Here is a 25,105-nt window from a genome sequence, read left to right as displayed (position 1 = left end):
TCGTTTTATCATGCAGATGAAGTCTCCAAGTTGCAAGCTTTAAAAAGAATAGACTGAGGCCAGGTGCAGTGGCTCAGGCTTGTAATCCCAGCACTTTGGGAGGTCAAGGCGGACAGACTACGAGGTCAGGAATTCCAGACCAGCCTGGCCAACATGGTGAAACTCCATCTCTACTAAAAATACAAAAAATAGCTGCATGTGGTGGCGGGTGCTTGTAATCCCAGCTAATCGGGAGGCTGAGGCAGGAGAATCACTTGAACCCTAGAGGTGGAGATTGCAGTAAGCCGAGACCGTGCCACTGCACTCCAGCCTGGCAACAGAACGAGACTATGTCTCAAAAAAAAAAAAAAAAAAAAAAAAGGGTGTTTTCAGCAGAGGAGTGACATGATGTGACTTCTGTCTATAAAAACAGTAAATAAGAAAGTAACCTTTGACTTATTATTATTATTATCATTTTTAGACAGAGTCTCGCTCTGTTGCCCAGGCTGGAGTGCAGTTGCGTGATCTCAGCTCACTTCACCTCTGCCTCCCAGGTTCAAGAGATTCTCCCGCTTCAGATTCCTGAGTAGGGGGTATTACAGGCACCTGCCACCACACCCAGCTAATTTTTTTTTTTCTTTTTAGCATTTTTAGTGAAGACGGGTTTTCACCATGTTGGCTAGGCTGGTCTTGAACTCCTGGGCTCAAGCCATCTGCCCACCTCGGCATCCCAAAGTGCTGGGATTACAGGCGTGAGCCACGGGGACCAGCCCGTTTGACTTGTTTTTAAGTTGAATAAAGCATTTTGCTTTTGTTTTTCCCATTTCTACTTTCTTCCTCCACTTCTATCTTTTAACTTTTGGGGGCCAGTTTTTGCTTAACAAAATTTAAATCAAATCTGCTTGTGTCAATGAAAAAAGTAAATAACACTTAAAAAATTTTAAAACACGTACATTTTCTAACAACATGTAAGCAGAAATCAGCCAGATATATGTACAATCTTTTTTAATTGGCTTAGCTGAAGGGAAAAGTATGTTGAAGAATACAAAGAAAGCTGTGGCTGAGGAAGAGGGCAAGAAGTTCTGTAGAGACATGCTATGTAGACCAACTATCAAATGTCCACATCTCTTACTATCTGAAAGGGGGTTTGAGGAGTGCATGGGGATAGACAAAAAGAAATAGAAATAGAAATAAATGTTATTGAATATCTACTACATGCTGAGCACTTCCTTCCCAAACATTATTTTATTTGATGTTTACAATAATCTTATGAGGTTATTTTTCTTATTCCTGGTTTACAATGAAGGAATATGAGATTTAGACTATCTATATTTCTTGCCAAAGATAAAGAAGATCAAAGATCTAGTGACATTTGATCCATTTCAGTCCACATTTATATCTGGGAGAGGGGGATCTTTAGATTATTAAGTCTCTGCAGGGAAGTAAGTTCATCAAATACATAAGGCCTAACCTGTCTTTCCAAGATCAGGTTGAGAAAAAGAAAACGGGGCTACATTACTCTGTGGTACAAGACCGGTGATTTGCACGTACTTCATCACCCTGTATCAACCTACGGTATAATGTTCCTTAAATTGGCCTGATTTCAGGATATATGATTCCTAAAAACGTAATACATTTGTTTCTGACTCTGACACAGTAAATTGACTGTGGTTCCTCACAGTCTAACAATATTCTTAGTCTAATAATTTTGTTCGGTGTCCTTGAATTTGGACGATCCTCTTAGTCCTGTTAACCTAAATAAATAGCAGCTTAGTTGAATAGATGTGAGTGCCTTCCCCTGATTCTAATTAATTACTGAAATTTTTCTTACAGGTGTACTCAATTCTGACTAGTAAAACTTAGCAAAGCTTCTTCCAAATACACAAGGAAGATTTTTGCCAAAGTGCAACAGTTCAAATCCTAACTCTGTGTTACTTTAGGTTTAAATGTAAACTTTTATACTTATATTCTTACCTTAGTTAAACTCTTTAGATTTTAGTTTTCTCATCTGTAACAGGGATAATAATCCCTATTGATATGTTAACTAAGAAGATTAAATGATCATCTGGTATATTAGTAAACACCCAATAAATTCATAATTATAATAGGAAATCACAACAGAAGGGCAAACTATAAAATACATTATGATCGACTCAGTGAATATCAAAAAGGTAGTTGAAAAATTTTACAGCTATTCCTAAATATTTTTCTTTTTTCATTAAAAATGTAAAACTTTTTATTGCTGTATTATATATATTAAATAAAGTATACGAACTATGTGAAGTGTACAACTCAGTACTTTTCCATAGGTATGTACCTGTCCAAACTTCAGTCAGATAAAGTTCTTCAGTGTTTTAAAACATGTTTACAAAAGAAATAAAAATGTTTTAATAGTAAAGAATATGTTTCTAAAACCAACAGCCAACATTAGATGTGCTGCTGGAATACAATAGAGATGGTTCCATTTAATTCAAAAGCAAAACAAAACTGCACACTAAATCTGCCTATTTATCATGCCCTGAAAGACAGATCCCTGTTTGCCAATATGTTCACTGCTGGCTCATTGATGGGGAAAAGGAAAATTGAAAGTACCTTTTACTGTCTATCAGTTTATCACTGCCCAAGTAACCTGAGCAGAAAGCCCTGTATAGGTATCAACAGATGAATATCTATTAAATAGGCAGATAAGCTTCACAAGACATTTAAGGAAATGTTAGTTTGGAGGAAGGAGATTAAGCTAAGAAACCAGAACAGATGGCTACTGTGGAGCTAGAACTAATGGATGAAATAGATACAAACTTCAATAAAAATGTAATGAGAACTTTTGCAGAGATAAAACTAGAGGAAAAAAGTTACTGTTACCAATTTTTAAAAATAATAATTTTCCATTTACAAATGTAATAGATGAATTAAAAACTAGAATAGTCACTACTGAAATATAAATGTGTTAGGAAAGCAAATACAGGAAATATCTATAAACACATGTGAATAGAAATCATGAATAATAAGATTAATAATATGGAGGACATACCCAGAGGACTTGTTATGTGAATAATAGTCACTGCAGAATTCTGACTGGCATTGGGGTAGAGATAGAACAATAATAAAGAAATACCCTAGGAGAAAACTCCTAAACTGAAAAAAAAGTATGGCTTAGAATAGAAAGGATTCTCTGAGTCCTTTATAGTATTTCTTTTAACACCTACTTCTTAGATTTTATCTGGTAAACTTCCAAGAATACAGGAAAAATAATCTTATAGATTCTATTATAGACAGAAAATAAAAATAGTTATTTGCCAAGGAAATGAATGCCCTTTCTGCTCAACACGGGAACCCAAAAGACAGAAAAACAATAATCACTAATTATTCAAGATTACAGATAAGAATTCTATCAAAGATTCATTTGAGGATGGGGATGAAAGAAAGACATTTTCAGACATGTAAAGACTCACAGTTACGTCATCTATGTACCCTACCTGATGAAATGTACTCAAGAAAGTACTCGCCATAATCAAGTGAAAATTAAATTGGAACAAAGATATCAAGATAGAGAAAGAAGAGCAAAAGAAATAATAGAAACAACAATGAGCAATTCTACAATAATTTTCATTTAATTAAAAATTAAATAAGCATTATGTTACTGTGATTTGCCTTATATTTAATTAAGATAAATTAATCTAGAAGAAGTAAAACAAATTAAGCTAGAAGAATCCGATTGGTACTTTAATGTCCTTTCTAGATATCTCCTTAGGCAAGTTCAAAAGTTCATTGTACATTTTCAGTCTTCCAAGTGATCATAGGCAACAGTCTTACTATAATAATTGTCCCACTCTCACATAATAGAGGTTCTTTTTCCAGTTTCTAGTATCAACTTTTTCACCACTCTTCCAGCCCACACGTATGGTCTTTCAATGACCTGTGCGTCTTCCTCACCTTCTCGCGCATCACCCAGTCTCAAAACCAATATCAAAATGTTTCAGGTTTTTGCCGTGGCCATCAACCATTCTATCAGTTTTCTTTTATGCTTTTACAGTCAAATTAGTAAATTTATTCATCTGGCTTTAGTGATCTTAGTTGTTCTTGGAATAGTCTTTCCCAGCCTAAGATTATATTTATTTATAATATTTTAAAAGTTTTGTTATATTTTTCCTTCAGTCTATGTGCAGTTGTGTTTATGTGCATGTATTGTGTGAGACAGCGGCCTAACTTTTTCTATAGAATACGGTTGTCTCAACACCAGCTATTAAATAGTCAATCTTTTTCTTACTAGTTTTAAATGTTGAATGACAAGTAAAAGGCATAAAAATTGCAAAGAAAGAAGTAAAATTGTCTTTATTTACTGACAGCATAATTATATGTGTAAAAAACTATACCACATACAAAAAGAAGATTTAGAAGTAATACATGAACTTAACAAGTTCACAGGATGCAAGGGCAATATGCAGTAGTCTTTACATAACAGCAATGAACAATTATAATTTAAGACTTCAGCAATATCATTTTTAATAGTATCAAAATACATGTCATTTGAGTCAGAACTGTCACTTTTTCTATTGGCCTCATAAAAATGCTCTCATGTATACAAAAGTTGTGTACAAGAGTATTTTATATACGGGATTATGTACAAGGGCATTCATTAAAGCATTATTCCTAATAGGCAAAAAATAAAAATAAAAACTGTAAATAACTTGTATCTGTTTGCAACTACTCTGACTAAATAAAGACAAGCATATGAGGGAAAATAAATAGCAGTTTAAAGAGTGAAACATTTTATACATAATGACATGATCAAAATCTCTGAGACAAAATAAGGTTTAATAAAAGCCCAGATTATAGAAAATATATAATCCATTTAGTGTTTTTTACGTAAAACAAATGTAAAAATACATAGAGATACAAAACTGGAATTAGATAGATCTGGAATTACACGTAATAAGGTGCTAGTAGTGGTTAAATTTTAAAAATTGAAAGGGAGGTTGAAATAGAATCTTTTTTTTTTTTGTACGTTTTTCTATATTGTTTAACATTTTGTATTGAGCATTGGTTAATCAGGTACTTACTTGTGAAATAAACAGTAGATAAATAGGAGAAAGTTTGTCTTAGGACAAAAATGTTGTTTTGAAAACAAAATTAAACATAGAAAACAAGTGGCTGTGGAAGATTTAACTGGTACAAAACTTGTCCTCCGACCATGAAGGACTAGAATACTCAACAAAATATATGAACATTTTTAGGTATTGATACAGTAGGCAATGCAGGATTTGATCGCAAGGAGAGAGATAAGCAAATGGGATTAGAAGACAATTGCTGTAGCTTTCTTCTTGGAGGCAATCTCTGAACAAAATTCAAACTCTCAGTAGTTTAACATTCATGGTGTCCAGCATCTATTCGTAAATTAGTAGTAGGATAAAAATGTAGCAAACTGTGACCCACAATCAGGAGGAAAAAAACATCAATCAATAGACACAGACCCAAATAAAGATGACATAATTATCAGACAAGGATTTTTAAATAGCTATTTAAAATATGCTTAAGGACTTAAAAGTAAAATATGAAGATAATTAGGAGTTAAATGGAACATTAAAAAGAAGCAAATTAAATGTTTAGAGATTAAAAACACAGTATCTGAAATGTAAAAATTATTAGATGCATACACATACACATATACATTTAAATTATTAAAACAATCTCAAATTTACAGAAAAATAACAAGTATAATACAAGGGTATTTTTTCCTGAATCATATGAGAGTAAGTTGCAACCTGATGTCCCATTGTGCCCCAAATTCTTTACACACAAGGACATTCTCTATATAACCACAATTCAACCATCAAAATCAAGAAGTTAACATTGGCGCATTTCTACCATCTAATCTTCAGACTCCATTCAAGCTTTGCCAAATTGCTCCAATAATGATCTTTGTAGCAAAAGGATCCTGTTTGTCTTGTCTCTTTAGTTATCTTTAATATGGTACATTTTCTCAGTTTTTCTTTGATATTCGTGACCTTGACACTTCTGAAGATTACAAATCCGTTATTTTTTAGAATTTCCCTCAATTAGGTCTGTCTGATTTTTCCCCTTGATTCGATTCAGGTTATGCACCCATGGCAGGACTATCACAGAAGTGATACTGTGATCTTCTCAATGCATCCTACCAGATACTACATGATTTTGATTTGTCCCATGACTGATAATATTCATTTAGATCACTCGATAAAGCTGTTGTCTGCTAGGCTTCTCTACTGGAATATTCTTTTTTCCTTTGTAATTAATAATTATTTTTAAAAAGCAGATCGTTTGAAACTATGTATGTATCCTATTTCTCATCAAACTTAAAATTTATTTGTTTATTTATTTATATAAGTATAGACTTATAGTTTCCTATTTTATTCAGTAGGTTAAAATCTGTCACTCTTATTTATAGTCATGCTAATATTGTCCCGGATTTGGCTAGTGAGAGCCACTTCAGTCTTCCTTCTGTGTCCTCATTGTTCTAATGCTTTCTTGATTCCTTGCTTTTTCTTGACACACAAAAAGTTGCAGGCTGATATGGTTTGGCTCTGTGTCCCCACCAGATCTCATCTCGAGTTGAAATCCCCCTAATCCTTACGTGAGGAGGGGATGATCTAGTGGGAAGAGATTGGATCATGGGGGTGGTTTCCCCCATGCTGTTCTTGTGAAAGTGAGTGAGTCCTCACCAGATCTGATGGTTTAATAAATATCTGACAGTTTCTGCTTTGCATGCTGTCCCTCACCTGCTGCCATGTAAGACATGCGTGCTTCCTCTTCCACCATGATTGTAAGTTTCCTGAGGGCTCCCAGCCATGCAGAACTGTGAGTCAATTAAACCTCCTTTATTGATAAGGAGGTTTATTTATTTACTTACCCAGTCTCGGGTAGTATCTCTATAGCAGTGTGAACACAGATGGATAACAGAGGCTTATCTTGTACTTTTCCTGCCAACCCCTAAAACCATCCATTTCTCCAAAGAGCCTTTGTTTCTTTCAGTGGATGCACTTTGCTGTTATGTTGCTGCTCTCTGGCCCTCTCAGTGGAAAAAACAAAGGAGTATGTGTTTGTACACATCTATACATATTTTACATCTATACTTATTTCTCTATCTATTGATGAATATGTATATTAAAATTCATGAGTTCACATTGACTACTCTATTTCAGATTCAGCACAACACGTTTATTCTAGTTTTTTTCTCTTACCTTTTCTGACACAGAGAAACATGGCTCCCATTATCTTTAGAATATTTACTTATCTGATCAGTTCCTCTGTATGTAACCAAACTGTTGTCACCACAACTGCCTCTTCTCTTAGACCCAGTGCGGGCTCTACCTCCGCATGCTGAACCATCGCCTCCCCACCAACTTGGATGTTTTCCTCATCACTCTTGGGCTCTGATTCTCTATGCTGGCTACCTTCATGTGCAGATTCTTTTTTCATCTTCCCTCTACACCCCAAAGCCAGGCCTCCTCTCCATGGAACACACTGTCCTTGCTAAACTCAGACTATGACATCTTACCCCAGGCAGCCCCCACTTGTGGATGCTCACCTTACCCCACACAGGCTCTGACACCTCAAGCTGAGCCACTGTGCCTTCCTCTTCCCACACCCTTTGTAGCACAGTACCCTACTTTTCCTGCCCATTTCCAAGGCCTTTGAGACTTAATTGTTCAGGAAATGAGGTAAAGAGAAGTGAGGAGGAAGAGGAAGAAAAAGAAACTATATATATATATATATAGAGAGAGAGAGAGAGAGAGAGAGTTGTTTTTTTTGTTTTTTTTGTTTTTGTTTTTTTTTTGAGATGGAGTGTCATTCTGTTGCCCAGGCTGGAGTGCAATGGCATGACCTTGGCTCACTGCAAACTCTGCTTCCCAGGTTCAAGCAATTCTCCTGCCTCAGCCTCCCAAGTAGCTGGGATTATAGGCAACCACCATCATGTCTGGCTAATTTTTGTATTTTTGTTGAGATGGGGTTTCACCATGTTGGCCAGGCTGGTCTTGAACTCCTGACCTCAGGTGATCTGCCCACCTCGGCCCCCAAAGTACTGGGATTACAGGTGTGAGCCACCACACCTGGCTAGGAAACAAAATATTTTTGAATGCACTAATATTATGGGTTCTAGTTCTAAATTATAATGACCTTGTTTTCCATGACTTCTGCACAGTATTTAACATTCAACCAACTATGGTAACTCCGGGTATATGATCTAATACTAATGCATTTGCAACCCATTATTCCTTGAGCTGTGAAATAATAATAATGTTGAGGAATGTTAATGAAATATGAAACATAGATTCTAGTTCTATAATATAGTCCTATTTCTCATCATCAGGCATCTGTTACTAGGCACATGGGTGATAACCAGAACACAAAATATAGATTAAGTGTACTGTAGTTTCTGCCTTTAATGAGCATGAAATACTTAAGACCTAGTAGTGAAATTATATGCAAACCAATAATCATTTTACACATCAACATATCTGACAGCACAGGGCAGCTAATAATGGAATTTTATTCCTACTGTCTAAAATAGTTACAAGTTATATGATAATGAAAAAGAAAGAGTATTGAGTTTTTAATCTAGTATTTATTCATAGGTAATATACATGGGTCAGACTTAGCACAGTCTGTTGATGTGTAAAATGCATATTTTTTGCATATTACTGGAAAGATATTTAACTACACATTGTTTTTTTCCTTTTCTACTTATTGTCAGTTAATTTCTGGCCACTAATGATATACATGAATATAGTGTTATCCAGGGTTATAGTACTTATTTCTAGTTGATGATGAAGTGACTGGAAACTTCCAGTTATTTCTTGATGTTTTATTACATTACTGGTAATACTTTTGGTCTTTCATCATTATTAATTCATTTAGTATTCATTGTGATAATACTGATCATAATAAATTTATTTCAAATTCATGTAGGTGTCATATTTTATTCACTGCTATAGGATTTTCATTGTAATTTGGAACTAATTAATATACCATTAAAATAAAGTGTTACCCACATTTTTTATTTTAAACATAAAATGTCTAGTAGTTCATGACATATTATGTGAGTATTCAGCATCCCAGTGGTAACCCAGCATCTGTACATTTTGTTTTTAAGCAGTTAAAAAAGGGCAACAGAGAAACATGTATAGAAGTCAAATTTTAGTACATACATTAAAGTTTAGTAGTAAGTTAACTACTAGTTAATTTTTAGTGCCTCCTTCCTTTTAATTGCAATGTATAGTTCTTGTTAATATAATATGTGCTTGTATGTACACACATTATTAATATCCCAAAAATAAATTATTTAATTTTCCACTTGACTGGTGCCACCAGGAGAGATGAAAAAACGTAAACCCAAAACAGTTAATTTGATTGCTTCTCTTCTGCATTTCTAAAGACAATTATAAAGAGTGAGTTCACACTAATACATTAATAACTAATACAGTAACTTCAAAAGAAGTATTAGATGTATCTATGTGCCTTATTCATATTTTTTGATTGTTGGTGGGAAAGGAGAAACAAATGTTTTCAGTCATTTAAATGGACTATATTAAGAAGATGAAAAACAAATCTAGTATAGTTGTGTTAAATATTAATGGTAAAAGGTTTAAGTAACCATAAGAAACAGCTGTATTCTATTATCAAGAATTTTATTGCACATTAGCCTTATTGAATGAAATTATTCTTATTTCTTCCACACTCTATCTTCTTTGAGTTGCCTGCTCTACTGGACATTGTGTTGTTGTATCTTTTCCATGTTGACCATTAATGACAGTGTCTTCGTTCCACTATCCCATCTTGTTATTAGTCAGGATAAGATTTTAAAAGAAAAATGAAAAATGTCTTCAAACCCTGCAACCAGTTGAATAACGACCTTGTTTTTCAGGACTTCTGCACAGTATTTAACATTGCTTAATCATGATCTCCCATCTTGATGCCTTCCCATTAACTTCTATGATACTGCACGCTATACTTGTATCTTATGATTGGACCTTGTTTTTTTCTTTTTTTCTTTAATTGTTATTTAGTATCTTTTACTGTAAATCTTTACAGAGATTATCAGACTTTGGGGATATGTGTTTCCATGGTCAAAATTTTGATAATCGAGTCTAGAATTCCTTAATATTATGCATAAAACTCTGAAAACCAAGGCCTTTTGCCTTGGCTTCAACTATTAATCTCCTCATTTCCCCCATCCTTCATTTCTGTCTTGAAATTTGTGTTTTATCATTCTCCTTATAATTTTGCTACATGTGTATACATCCTTAATGAACATCCCTAAGTTTTGTGTGGTTTTTACTTATGTAAATAAAATTATTCTGTATATGTTCAAAGATCAAACTGTTTCTTAGCAGCAATATATATGAGTTCTTATCACTAACACTTGGTACAATTTGAAATTTTGGGGTGTTGCTCTAGATGTTGGTATTTCATATTCTTAGTCTCTCAGTTTATTTTATTGTTTTAGGGAGATTGGTGCTACCTTTTCCCACAAAGTCTCAATACTGCATTTAGAAATTGATTACATGATTTTTTTTGCATTTTCCTTTTCTTCCATTTTACTTTCCCTTTCTTCTCCTCTTTTCATTTCTTACTCTCTTCCACTTTAGAAGCAGTGATGGTTAAAAACCCAGCCTCTGAGCCGGGCGCGGTGGGTCACTCCTGTAATCCTAGCACTTTGGGAGGCCAAGGCGGGTGGATCACAAGGTCATGAGTTCGAGACCAGCCTGGCCAATATGGGGAAACCCCGTCTCTACTGAAAAAACAAAAATTAACCGGGCATGGTGGCGTATGCCTGTAGTTCCAGCTACTCGGAGGCTGAGGCAGAAGAATCACTTGAACCTGGGAGGTGGAGGTTGCAGTGAGCCGAGATAACACCACTGCACTCCAGCCTGGGCAGCAGAGTAAGACTCCATCTCAAAAAAAAAAAAAAAAAAAGAAAGAAAGAAAAAGAAAAACAAACAAAAACCCAGCCTCTAGAGAAGGACTACCAAGGATTAAATGCCAGCTGTGACACTTACTAAAGATGTGACCTCGGGCATATTACTATGCTTTCTCCACAGTGGTATCTTCTTCTGTCAAATAGGGATAATAATTCTCTTCTTCATAGAGGTATTGAAAGGATTACGTATGAGTTAATTCACTGGTATGTAAAATGTTAGGAACAGTGCCTGACACATAAGGTTTTATTTAGTAAAACATATTTATTTCCTTCTATTTCTCTCAACAGCTCCTTTCATGTCTACCTTTTTCCCATCATCACCCAGGGTTTAAGTTACTAAGAGGATAGGGGCACTCATGGGCTCTCAGCAGCTCTGTCATCCTAAAGTAGGGAGAAGTTTCAATGTTGGGAGTAGATCTAGTGAGGGAAGCCTGTGAGTGGCATTTCTCACTGGGATAGAAAATGCCAACAGGCATGTTTCTCCCTCAGGTAGCATTTTTGGTAAGACAAAGGTTGAGTGTTAGAAGTATACACCAATTTTTGTCTCCTGAGGCCATGGGGAGTACAGTATAAGACAAAATAGACAAGATTACTGCCTTCGATGATTTCAAGTTTAGTGAAAGAGACCATCGTTAAATAATTTTTAAATATGATTGTGGTACATATTATGAAGAGCTGTGAGAGTGTAACATGGAAAGGCCTAATTGTAGTCTGGGAAGTCAGGGAAAGTCCTCTGGAGGAAAGGACTTTAAGCTGTTCTGCTTTCCACATGGAGGACAATAATATGATGCCAGAATACACTTTAGTCAAGCCTCTTTTTTAAAAAAAATTTTGTATTTTGAGACGGAGTCTCCCTCTGTCGCCCAGGCTGGAGTGCAATGGCGCTATCTCAGCTCACTGCAACCTCCGCCTCCTGGGTTCAAGCGATTCTTCTGCCTCAACCTCCCGAGGAGCTGGGATTACAGGCACCCGCTACCACACTTGACTGATGTTTGTATTTTTAGTAGAAACGGAGTTTCACCACGTTGGCCAGGCTAGTCTCGAATTCCTGACCTCAGATGATCCACCCACCTTGGCCTCTCAGAGTGCTGGGATTACAGGCATGAGTCACCGGGTGTGCCTTACTCAAACTTCTTCTGTAATTTGTTACATGCAGTACAAATATACAACAATAAGGAATCTTTCCTTTCTTCTATTCCTAATTGTCTAGAGTGGTCTTACACTCTTAATTATTTCCAGTAGATTTTGTTGCATCATATAGTAATCTTATCATGGTGCCTTTTGTTCATTATCAGGTAATGCAACTATTTATATATTCTCTTGTGTGGTTTTTACAGTTTATTTTACACTTAATCTACACCTTATGTAATCTTACTGATTTATGTGAATTCTCCCTATATTGTACATGTCTCACATCTGGATCACTGACTTGAATTTCTTATCTCTATATAAGTCCTTTGTCCCTCCCCCTGCCTGACTTTCTGAGAATTCCAGCTATTAATGGGACATGCATTCTGTGATGGATTCATTTAACTTAGAGGCAACTCATTTAACTGATGAATGAGTGAAATATGTGAGCATTTTAGTCTTGCATGATACATGTGTAGTAGCATTTAAACAGTAAATTCAAATGATTATGTTTTTAAAATAATGTCAAAATAACACATTTCTTTCTTACTCCCTAATAAAAATTACTGGCAAATTAATTAGTTGTAAAATTGGTGATTATCAAAATAAAAAAAGCAAAGCTGTTGAAAGCACGTGGCTTCTCAGAGAAAGGTTAATTTTCAAAACATAGCTCATGATTTTTGAAATGCCTTATTTATTTATATTTTAATGTTATTTAAAATGACATTTGAATTTATAATTATCATTTTGGAAGAAATTAAAAATCAAGTTTAACAGGTTCACTTGCTTTAGAATTATATTGGTTACTAATGAAGTGCTTTTTAAACATTTTGTTTTAGTGTTGTAGATCCATTTAGAATAAAGGAGAATGATGCAGCAGTTAAAATCCAGAGCTGGTTTCGAGGATGTCAAGTTCGGGCATATATCAGGTATATTGGTTTTGTCATGGAAACCTCAGATATATCATAAAAATATATTTCTTAGAAAATGTAATTTATTCATGCAGTGCTCATTTCAAATAATTTTTTATTTTACTCATAATGTAGTTAATAAATTGTATGGTATTCTTTTAAAAGAAATACACAATATTTCTGATCTTTTCTTACCCAAACTAAATTATATTGACTGTATCTCTTTTTAAAATTCTCAATATTGGCCGGGCACAGTGGCACACTCCTGTAATCCCAGCACTTTGGGAGGCTGAGGCGGATGGATCACTTGAGGTCAGGAGTTCGAGACCAGCCTGGCCAACATGGCGAAACCCTATCTCTACTAAAAATACCAAAATTAGCTGGGCGTGGTGGTGCATGTCTGTAATCCCAGGTACGTAGGAGGTTGAGGCAAGAGAATCCCTTGAACCCAGAAGGGGAAGGTGGCAGTGAGCTGAGAAGGTGCCACTGCATTCCAGCCTGGGCAACAGAGGGCAACTCTACCTCAAAATAAATAAATAAACAAAATTCTCAATATTACAAACACACTTGCCCAGATTCCTTTTCCCAAATTCCTAAGGATCTACAAATGACTGGGTTTGTATTTATAGCAAATAAATTCATTGACTGGTAAGAAAGAGGAAAAAGAGAAAACAGTTTCAATCCTTTCCACCATGTTGATAGATAAAAGAAAGTGATGCATGGATGATGTCATTCTGACTCTACAAAGAGATGGAAATTTGTCCCTATCTTAACTCTTAACTCTATCTTAACTTTTTTTTTCAGTGCCCAAACTTTCCCTCAGTGTCCCATCAATTCTTAAAAATATTTTCCTGGATAAGATAGAGGAAAATATACCTACTCCAATAATAACTCATCAGGCTGGGAAATATCCTATATAAAACTTCCTTATCCTGTCTAGTAAGAGCTAGACATGCAAATTTAAACTGTGAAGACAAGGCTTCTCTCTCTCTCTCTTTTTTTTTTTTTTTTTTTTTTTTGAGATGGAGTTGTTGCCCAGGCTGGAGTGCAATGGCATGATTTTGGTTCACCGCAACCTCCGCCTCCCAGATTCAAGTGATTCTCCTGCCTCAGCCTCCCAAGTAGCTGGGATTACAGGCATGTACCACCATGCCCAGCTAATTTTGTATTTTTAGTAGAGACAGGGTTTCTCCATGTTGGTCAGGCTGGTCTCCAACTCCCGACTTCAGGTGATCCGCCCGCCTTAGCTTCCCAAAGTGTGGCGATAACAGGCATGAGCCACCGCGCCCGGAAGACAAGGTTTCTTTTTTGGCCACTATATAAACTAAGGATCATGGTGGCAAATCGAGAATTTTTGAATTTAGCAGACTAACATGATGTTGGCTTGGATAGACTGAGGATTACAGGAAAAGAATGAAGAGGAGAACTATTTCTTAACCTTATGCATTTCTCTCTCTCTCTCTCTCTCTCTCTCTCTCTTTCTTTCTCTTTTTTTTTGAGACAATCTTGCTCCGTTGCCCAGGCGGAGTGCAGTGGTACGATCTCAGCTCACTGTAACCTCTGCCTCCCTGGTTCAAGCGTTTCTCCTGCCTCAGCCTCCAGAGTAGCTGGGACTACAGGCGTGCACCACCACACCTGGCTACTTTTTGTATTTTTGGTAGAGATGGGGGCGGTTTCACCACGTTGGTCAGGCTGGTCTCAAACTCCTAAGCTCAGGTGATCCACCTGCCTTGGCCTCCCAAAGTGCTGGGATTACAGGCATGAGCCACTGTGCCTGACCCTCATGAATTATTTCTAATTGCTAATAATGATTTACATCAATAGTGCCTGGCTTATTTCTCAACATGTCACTGTGACCTGTTTTATAGTCTTAACATTCAGAAATATTTTAAAAAGTAAGTATTGAAGTAGAATTGGAATTAAGTATTGTGTAATAATAAGCCCCAAAGAAATAATGGTTAGTTACCAATGCTATTTTCTTCTACTTCTAGAAACGATTAAGTCTATCCCACAATAACTTTCTACTCTTTAAAAGTGCACATAAACTTGCTTTTGAATTTGCATTCTTGAATTGTAGGAGAGTATTCTAACAAAGATTTAACTGACCTCCTTGTTTCAATGAAAGGATACTAATAAGCATATTTTTTATCCTAGGCATTTAAACAGGATTGTAACAATTATTCAAAAATGGTGGAGAAGTTTCTTAGGCAGAAAGCAATATCAACTAACTGTGCAGGTAAATATAAAATGTACATATGTTAGCATTTGAATTGTACAATATACTGTAATTTATTCACCTTAGTCATATTTCCATATAGTTTGGAAATTACTGATGATGAGTATGTAAGGACAAAATTGGGCTTACTTTCTAGTATGAGACCTCTTCTTGAAAGCATTTTCTGATATTTCCATGGATAATTGACCCTTTTTTTGGTACCCAAACTACACTGATATTATTTTTGCTTGAAGTACTTTTCACAGTATATGCATTTATGCTTATTTATTGATGATTGTCTGTACTTTGTAGATGGTGAGCTTTTTGAGAGTGGGCACTACAGCCCACTTCCTTTTTGGATCACCAACATTTTAGGCTAATGCCTTGCCCAGAACACAGTCAATAAATATCCTCATAAGGACGCTAAATTGGTCAAAGCAAACAATAAGCCTTCTTTTGTCATCTCTTCAGGACTTTCTGATAAATTTTGTTTCATGGGTGTAAATAAGATTTAACTAATTTAATAAATGATGTATCATTCCAGAATGGTGTTTTATGGAAAGTTAAACGTATTTGTGGATATATCACAAATTTATTTGTGATTAATTATTATTGGAAAGCAACAAAGATTATATGGTACTTTTATACTAGCTATTGTTTATTAAACAACTGCTGTATACCAGGCATTTTGTGTAATTATTTAATTCGTATGTTAGGATACTTATTAAAAGTAACTGTTGTTACTTTTAACAAGGAACAGGCTAGGAAACTGAGTCTCATCCACTTGTCCATGAATGCATAATGATACATTTAGTATACGTAGCAACCTTACAGTTGCTATAGAAGTTTTTACATTGGGCACAGTTGTCTGGTAATTGCCAAGATCCTCTGCCTAATCTCCGTAAGGACAGAGACTATGTCTCATTAGCGTTGCACTCTCAGAGCATGGTGCCTGGCATATATTAGATAATTAGCACTTATATCGATGAATAGAAGAATGAACAACAATTCTGTTTCTGCTATGCTGTGCTCCCTTTACTGGTAGAAGCCAAAAATTGATACTGATTGGTCATCAGTCTGAGTATAGTAATTTTTTTTTTTTTTGAGACAGAGTCTCACTCTGTTTCCCAGGCTGGAGTGCAATGGCATGATTTCATCTCACCGCAACCTCTGCCTCCTGGGTTAAGCGATTCTCCTGCCTCAGTCTCCCAAGTAGCTGGGATTACAGACCCCAGCCACCATACCTGGCTAATCTTTTTGTATTTTTAGTAGAGATGGGTTTCTCCATATTGACTAGGCTGGTCTCGAGCTCCTGACCTCAGGTAATCTGCCTACCTCAGCCTCCCAAAGTGCTGGGATTACAGGTGTGAGCCATCATGCCCAGCCAAACTTTTTGTTCCCTCCTCCTGTCTTGATTTTGGTTAAAAACATCATTTTAAAAAGTAACTCTTTGAATTGCTCTGAAATCAAATGCGTCTATTTCTGTTTCTGCTTAACATTTTGGAAAGGAAAAATTGAGAAGAAGATGTAACTTATAGTTACAGAGTATATGCTAGGTGCCAGATACTGTGGTAAGCATTAATTATGCAATATCTCTGAGTCTTGTACCTACCTTTTGACTCTCACCGAACTGTAGAAAGAGCACAGGCTTTAGACCTGATGACGGAGGTTTGATGACTGTGGGCAAGTTGTTTAACCTGTGTGGACCTTGCTTATGTCCCCTGTCTTTAAAATGAAGATAAGAATGTGTGGCGGATTTTTGTTAAAATTAAGTGAAACACTGTACGTAAAATACCCAGAACTGTGATTGGCACCTAGGCAGTGCTCAAAAATGGTAGTTTTTCATTTGTGACGCTGTTGTTAGTATTATTCAAAAACTATCGAGGCAGTTTGCTTGGAGTAATATAAGTGAGAGATTTTCAAATCAGATTAGCTCCAAATTTTACATTTCTCTCACTTATGCATAATCACGTGATGATTTTATTATATGTGAGTGAGTGTAGTGTGTGGATAGATAGATAGATACGTAGGCATACGTTTTTTATACAGTGACTCAGGAAATCTCCTATGTTTTGAAGCTTGTCTTTCTTAGAGTTAGTGACAATAGAAATATAGAAATTAGGAGGACAGCAAAGAAACACAAAGACAGATGTCTTTAAAGCTGTATTTATAATAAATAGGAAAGAAAACTGAAGAGGGAAAAGAGACTTTCAGGGTTTAAGTGTAGATATTGGATTCACTATCAATCCATCTAAAGTGCTATTCAAATGATAACCCTACGATCTACAACTTGATATTTTAGAATATTAAAGGTGGTCAGGATAATTTGTATTTCCTTCATATTGTCTATGTCTCTGTGTTTATATACTAAAATTAATATAGTTAAATATATAGTCTTCTAAATATTGTTGAAGAGTTAAATTTGCATGATCTTCATGAGATGCTCTTCTGAAAAAATGAGTGTGGTTGTAGAAACAATAGTTTTAAGAATCTTTGACAATTGCTGACATTGGATAGAGCCAATGGAAGCAGATGAAGTCATATAAAAGGAAGTGTTATAGATGTTTCCTGGGCATAATGTCATATTCTTAAATAGTGAAGGAGAGATTTGATTTTTCTTCTTTTAATTTTTCAGTTTGATTGCCAGGAATTTTGGTAATAACCTTTTATCTGGTATACATATGAAAAACCCGTATTTTCTATTTAAAGACACATAAAACCAAAGAATTCCATTGGCTACAGTATATATTCCATATTCTAATTTATACCATTTTGATACAGAAGTTTTATTTCATATTTAGGTCCATTTGTCTCACAGCTATGGAAAAAATGTAATCAAATATCAGTGCTTCTTTTGTATGTGAAATTCCTATTGATGGCTTTTAAATACTATTTTTAAACATAAGTTTTCTTACTCCACCTTCTTTCTCCCTTCCTTTTCTTCTTTCTTTCCAATTTTGACATATGATCTTTATTTATTTATTTATTCTTATTTACTTATTATTGTTATTTTTTTGAGACAAAGTCTTGCTCTGTTGTCCAGGCTGGAGTGCAGTGGTGTGATCTTGGCTCACTGCAACCTCTGCCTCCCTGGTTCAAACGATTCTCCTGCCTCAACTTCCCGAGTAGCTGGAATTACAGGGACCTGCCACCACACCCGGCTAATTTTCTTGTATTTTTGGTATAGACAGGGTTTCACCATGTTGGCCAGGCTGGTCTCCAACTCCTGGCCTCAAGTGATCTGTCTGCCTCTGCCTCCCGAAATGCTGGGATTATGGGCATGAGCCACTGTGCCCAGGTGGCATATGATTTTTAAAATTTATTGTGCTATCATTTACATTCAGGCCACTTTAAAATAAATTTTAAATTTTGAAAAAAAAATCAGATTTACAGAAAAGTTGCAAAACTAGTACAAAGAACTTCCATATATTCTCCACTCACATTTTTTAAATCAAGTGAAAAAATTCGCATTATTTCCTCTTCTCTGTATACATTTTTTCTCTATATACATTATTTTATTCATTTGACACAAAGTTACAGAAGTTATGTCCCCTTATCTCTCAATATATTGCATGCATATTGTTTACATAATCTTTTTTTTTTTTTTTTTTTTTTTAAGACAGAGTCTTGCTCTGTTGTCCCAGGGTGCAATGGCACAATCTCGGCTCACTGCAACCTCTGCCTCCTGGGTTCAAGCGATTCTCCTGCCTCAACCTCCCGAGTAGCTGGGACTACAGGTGCCCACCACCACACCTGGCTAATTTTTGTATTTTTAGTAGAGACGGGATTTCACCATGTTAGCCGGATAGTCTCAATCTCCTGACCTTATGATCTGCCCACCTTGGCCTCCCAAAATGCTGGGATTACAGGCGTAAGCAACCATACCCGACCTTACATAATCTTATTACAATATTAAAATCAGGAAATTGACATCTGTACAAAACTATTGTATAGACGCTATTCACATTTTACTGATTGTACCAGTAATGTCATTTATAGCAAAAAATCTTTTCCAGGGTACAAACTAGGATTTCACTTTGTAGTTAGTATTTGTTGTGTCTGTTTAGTCACCTTTAATCTCGAATAATTTTTTAGTCTGTCTTCACTTTTCATAACCCTAATATTTTTGAAGAGTACAGACTAGTTATTTTTCAGATTATTTCTCAATTTTTGTTTGCTAGTGTTTCTTCAGTGTTAGATTCTGGTTATGCATTTTTAGCAGAAATACATCTCAATACATCATATTATGATGCATATGTCATCAGTTTGTCCAATAAATATTGTTAACTTTGTTTAAAGTAGGGTCTCTCGGGTTTCTACACTATCAACTTACTATTTCTTTCTCATGAGGGGATATTTAAATGCTATGTATACATCTTTTTCCTCATTAAATTTTTGTGTGCTAGGTTTAGCATACAATGATGATTCTTACCAGAATCAATTATTACTATAGTGGTCCAACAGTGATTTTCTAATTCCATTGTTTCTCCTACATTTACTTACCAGCATTTTGCTATAAGAGATTTTCCTCTCTCTCATTTATTTATTTATTCATGTATTTATATGAGTATGAAGTCATGGATTCCTATTTTATTCAATGGGTGGGTTATAGTCAACTACTCTCACTAAATGGTTTGGTGCTCAAATAGTCCTTGGTTTTCTCACTAGGAGCTTCTTCAAACCAATTTTTGATAGAATCTTATTACTTAACCAGGATGACCAAGAAATTAAGGTATTCTGTGGAGTAATGAGCACCTTTAGTCCCATTATTTATAAGCGATCAAGGTTGTATGTCAATGGTATGGACAAAGACAGTAGAGTATACTTGTGCATATAAGACGTTCCTGGTTTCAAGCGATTCTCCTGTCTCAGCCTCCCAAGTAGCTGGGATTACAGGTATCCCCCCACCACGCCCGGCTAGTTTTTGTATTTTTAGTAGAGATAGGGTTTCACCATGTTGGCTAGGCTGGTCTCGAACTCCTGACCTCAGGTGATCCACCCTTCTTGGCCTCTCAGAATGCTGGGATTACAGGCATGAGTCACTGCACCAGGCTGAGACCTCTTTTTAATCAAACATATAAGAGTTAATACATTTCAGTAACTGTTTTCAAAGTATTCACCTTGGGAATGTGTATTTATTTTAATGATGCTGGGGTTGCTGGTTAAAAAAATACTTTTAAAAGTTCAAATAATAAGCCACCTAAGAATATTTGTTTTGTTACTTTAGCATCTCAACTGGATTTGATCAAAAAGGTATCACCCAGCATAATCACCAAATGATTCTCCAGATTGGGATCTAATTATTTTTTGGTTCTTTTGAAAACAAAATCAAAACATGAAGCTTTTCTTCATTTAGATTGGTTCGTGATGGTTTTTAAATCTGGTAAGCTCTAAGCTCCTTGAAGATAGGTCTGATTTATGTATGTATGCATGTATGTATTTATTTATTTTCGCCATTGTGTACACACTGCCTAACATAAGGCATGAAACAGAATCATAATGGCATCTCAATAAATAATTATCAAATGAGATTAAAATAGCTCCCATTTCTTGATTGCCTAGTGAAAGTGTAATATTGCATTAAGCATTTTACATTCTTCATGTGCATGCCAACTATGGATAGCATTACACCAACCCTATGAATATCATCACTATTTTATAGCTGAAGAATCTGATGCTCAGCTTCCTTCCTCAGGGACACACTGCTATTGCTGTTATTACTATTACTGTTATGTGGAGAAGAGTTCTCAAAGTCAGTTTGACCTGATTTCAAAATCCTTATATATTGAGCTGGTAGGCAATTCAATCTCAGCCCTTATTGGGGATTTTTCTCCTTATAGGGAGGTCCTGTGGGACTTAACCTGTGCCAGCGTATCAGAGGTTCCTGCCTTCATGGAGCCTTCATTCAAAAGATGTCCACTGTCCAAGACATTGTGTTTGAACCTTCCAAGTTAATCCTTAGAAGACTCTATGGCTGCTGAACCACATTAAGGGAATGGGAATTTTTACCAGAGTTGATATCCCTAGTGCTTAGAAGCCCATCTTCCCCACAGCTGCCATGAAGCTTACCCCTAGAGTTTTAGCCACCTCCCAGGTGAGGTAGGGTCATTTATAAAGAAAAAGAAGTTTAACGGACTCATAGTTCCACATGGTTGGGGAGGCCTCACAACCATGGTGGAAGGTGAAAGGCATGTCTTACATGGTGGCAAGCAAGAGAGAATGAGCCATAGGAATGCCAAATGCTGTATTGCTTCATATCAGAAAGCGAACATTCAATTCTTTCCTAGGCATGTGGAATCTTTCCTCTCTTTTCATCCTATGCCCACACCACTTCTTTTACACCTCACACTGCTCTGCCCACCTTCCACCAACATATTGCCTCAAAGCTTAGGTTTTAGAAAAACAAAGCCAGGAATGGACAATCACATGTAAACCTTCTGAAGCAAGAGTGCATGAAATGATCTGCTATTTTCTTGGGTTGGGCAGTGGGACATGAGTTGAGGATACTGTTTGAACCTCTGCACTGTCACACCCTTAATCCTATATTAAGTTTGCTTAAATCATCATTTTCTTAATTTCTGCTGCATAATTTTTTTGGCCTTACACTTATATATAATAATAATATCATACAGTATATGATTAAGTTATAAAATGAATGGTATAGAACAGTCATTTAAAAACTTTAGTAATAGAACCACCTCTAACTAAAATTTTAGCAAAATTCTTAGTCCTATGTGTAAAAGAGATATGATCTAGTTTGAATGTTTGTCCCTGTATTAGTCTGTTTTCATGCTGCTGATAAAAACATACCTGAGGTAGGGTCATTTATAAAGAAAAAGAAGTTTAACGGACTCATAGTTCCACATGGTTGGGGAGGCCTCACAACCATGGTGGAAGGTGAAAGGCATGTCTTACATGGTGGCAAGCAAGAGAGAATGAGCAAAAGGAGGAAAAGGCCCCTATAAAACCATCAGATCTTGTGAGACTTGTTCACTATCTATGAGGACAGTATGAGGAAAACTGCCCCCATGATTCAGTTATCTCCATCCGGCCTCACCCTTGACACCAGGGGATTATTACAATTCAACGTGAGATTTGGGTGGGGACACAGCCAAACCATATCAGTCCCCTCTAAATCTCATGTTGAAATATAACCCCAGTGTTGGAGGTGGGGCCTGGTTGGAGGTGTTTGGGTCATGGGGGAGGATCCCTCATGAAAGACTTGGTCCCCTCCCCACAGTAATGAGTGAGTTCTGGTTGTGTTAATTCATGTGAGAGCTGATTGTTTAAAGGAATCTGGCAGCTTGAACTGCTCCCTCTTTTGCCATGTGACATGCCTGCTCTCCCTTTACCTTCCACCATGAGTAAAAGCATCCTGAGCCCTCACCAGAAGCTGAGCAGAGGCTGATACCAAGTACAGATGAGCCAAATTGACCTCTCTTCTTTATATATAAATTAGTCTGTCTGGGGCTGGGTGCAGAGGCTCACGCCTGTGATCCCAGGACTTTGGGAGGCCAAGGCAGGTGGATCACAAGATCAGGAGATCAAGACCATCCTGGCTAACATAGTGAAACCCTGTCTCTACTAAGAACACAAAAAATTAGCCGGGCGTGGTGGTGGGCACCTGTACTCCCAGCTACCCAGCTACTCTGGAGGCTGAGGCAGGAGAATGGCGTGCACCCGGGAGGCGGAGCTTGCAGTGAGCCAAGATCGTGCCACTGCACTCCAGCCTGGGTGACAGAGGGAGACTCCGTCTCAAAAAATAAATAAATAAAAAAAAAATAATAATAATAATAAATAAATGAATTAGTTTATCTCAGTATTCCTTTATAGTATGCAAAATAGACCCATGCAATGTATAGGCAGTGCAACTATTTTGGAAGCTAGACAAATGCAACTGCTTCATTTCTTTTCCTGTGTTTTCTATTGTCGCCTGAGCCACCAGGGCATGATTTGAAAGCCACTGATTTAATTTGCTTGACTCTGGAAGGATCTCTGGAAAGATCACACACAAAAAACCTGATGATATTAACTGCCTGGGGGGAAGAGAACTGAGCAGTTGAGGGACAGGCATGGGAGAGAGACTTCAATGTCAACCCATTTGTAGCGTTTGAATTTTAAACAATGTGAATGTATTATCTATTAAATAAATTAATTTAAAAAGAAAGTCAATTTAAAGGAGACTTTGCCCATCAACACACACACACACAGACACACACACACACAAATAGAGGTAATAAGTATTCAGGTGGGAAGTTAGCATAGGCTCTGAAGGTCAAGGAAATGACGCTTGTGCTAACCTTTGGGAAGAAAACATGAATGAAATTTTGAAATTAGGAATGAGCATAACGTATACAGAAACAGATAGTTGCTCTAAATTATGCAGACAGTGGGGAATAACAGAAGGTTGGTAAGGAGTTCAGTGTGACTTTTATAAAATAATTTTATATTAATATATTTTTAAATGATTTTTTAATTTAAAAATAGTTTTTGCAAACACTGTCTCATTATGTCATGAGCAATGGTCCTGTTAAGAAGAATGTGCAGGTGGTATCTGTTTTATAGATGAAGAAATTGGTACTTAGGGAGACTAAATGATGTGCCTAGGGTTCTCAGCTCCCGATCCATATTTATCTATATAGATCCACATACTAAATACTAAAAGTCTTCTCTAGGTGTCCCTCAGGTGGCCCAAACTGGCTCCTCCTATAGTCCTTTATTTCAGGTAAATAGTACTGCAATTCAACCAGAAATCGAACCCAAAGAAACAGTCATCCTAGACTCTCTACCACCTCTTGTTCCCTACCCCACCTTCTATTGGTCATCAAATCATTTTTACTTTCCCTCTTAAAAGTCTCTTGATTCCAAACTAAACTGCATCATTTTACTGCCATGCCTGTAGTCCTCCTTCCCATAGCATACAATGTAAAGTCCTTGCTTTTTCACATGACATGTGAGGTCTTCCATAGTCTAACCATTGCTTCTTATCTAATGTCACTTCTTGCTATACCTGTATACATATGCTTTAGTCATATTCAACCACTTGCCATTGCCCAAATATGCAGTGTCCTTATCACCTAAAGATTTTTGGCAAATGCTGTTCCCTCTGCCTGGAATGCTCTTCTTTACTCTAACATGCCTCTCATTGCTCTGATTTCCTACGTATCCCTCAAGACTTTACTTGAAGATCAACTTTTGCCAATCTAATAGAAAATAAAATTCAGGAATACTGAAAATATTAATTTTGTCTTCTAAATGCTTGTCATGTGGGCATTTGTCTCACTGATACATTTGTTTATTTACATCTCATTTGATTGGAAGCTCCTGGGTAGCAGTGATGAGCCTATTTATTATATCTCAAAAATATCACAGTGACTGACACATAAAAGGCCTACTGAAATTTTTACCAACTGGATAAATAAATGATTCACTGGGATACAAGTTGGAAGATGTTTGCTATGGTCAATGTAGATGATGATTAACATCGATATGTGCCAGGGTGGATTGTATTCTTGTTCAAAATTAGTCATCCCATCTCCTCTTCTTAATAGACAGGATGATTCATACCCATCCCACTGATGTGGGGCTTGGCTGTGTGTTGTGAGCAGATGGGATATACGCCACACCCAAACTGAAGCTTTAAAGAAGTGTTCTCAGTTTTTCCCTCTGGTAGAAGAATGGCATACCTTAGATCCAGCTTGCTCCTTCAACCTTAGGGCTGAGATGAAGAGATATGTGGGACATAGCTACAGGGAACCTTAGCTCACATGCAGTGTGAGTAAGAAATAAATTTTTGTTGTTTTACAACCTACTGTGATAGTTGTATTTTTATCTCAGCAAAGCTGATTGATAGTTATAATGATAACGAAAGCAAGGATGTTTATAAGAAACATTCTGAATGGGTTACTTGGTTAT

At 36.3% G+C, this 25,105-nt stretch overlaps 1 protein-coding gene across 1 annotated transcript in view; it reads left to right on the top strand.

Annotated features, from left to right (window-relative positions):
- SPATA17 (spermatogenesis associated 17) overlaps positions 1-25,105 on the top strand; it is a 233,015-nt gene that overhangs the window by 4,456 nt on the left and 203,454 nt on the right. Inside the window, exons 2-3 of the mRNA XM_025397478.1 lie at positions 12,904-12,993; positions 15,130-15,211. Coding sequence (XP_025253263.1) covers positions 12,904-12,993; positions 15,130-15,211 — 172 coding nt within the window. The remainder of the gene's footprint in view (positions 1-12,903; positions 12,994-15,129; positions 15,212-25,105) is intronic.

The sequence above is a fragment of the Theropithecus gelada genome, chromosome 1, assembly GCF_003255815.1.
Source record: "Theropithecus gelada isolate Dixy chromosome 1, Tgel_1.0, whole genome shotgun sequence".
Taxonomy (NCBI): domain Eukaryota; kingdom Metazoa; phylum Chordata; class Mammalia; order Primates; family Cercopithecidae; genus Theropithecus; species Theropithecus gelada.
The sequence above is the reverse complement of the archived record's forward strand: the minus strand, read 5'-3'. Positions and strand labels throughout refer to the sequence as shown.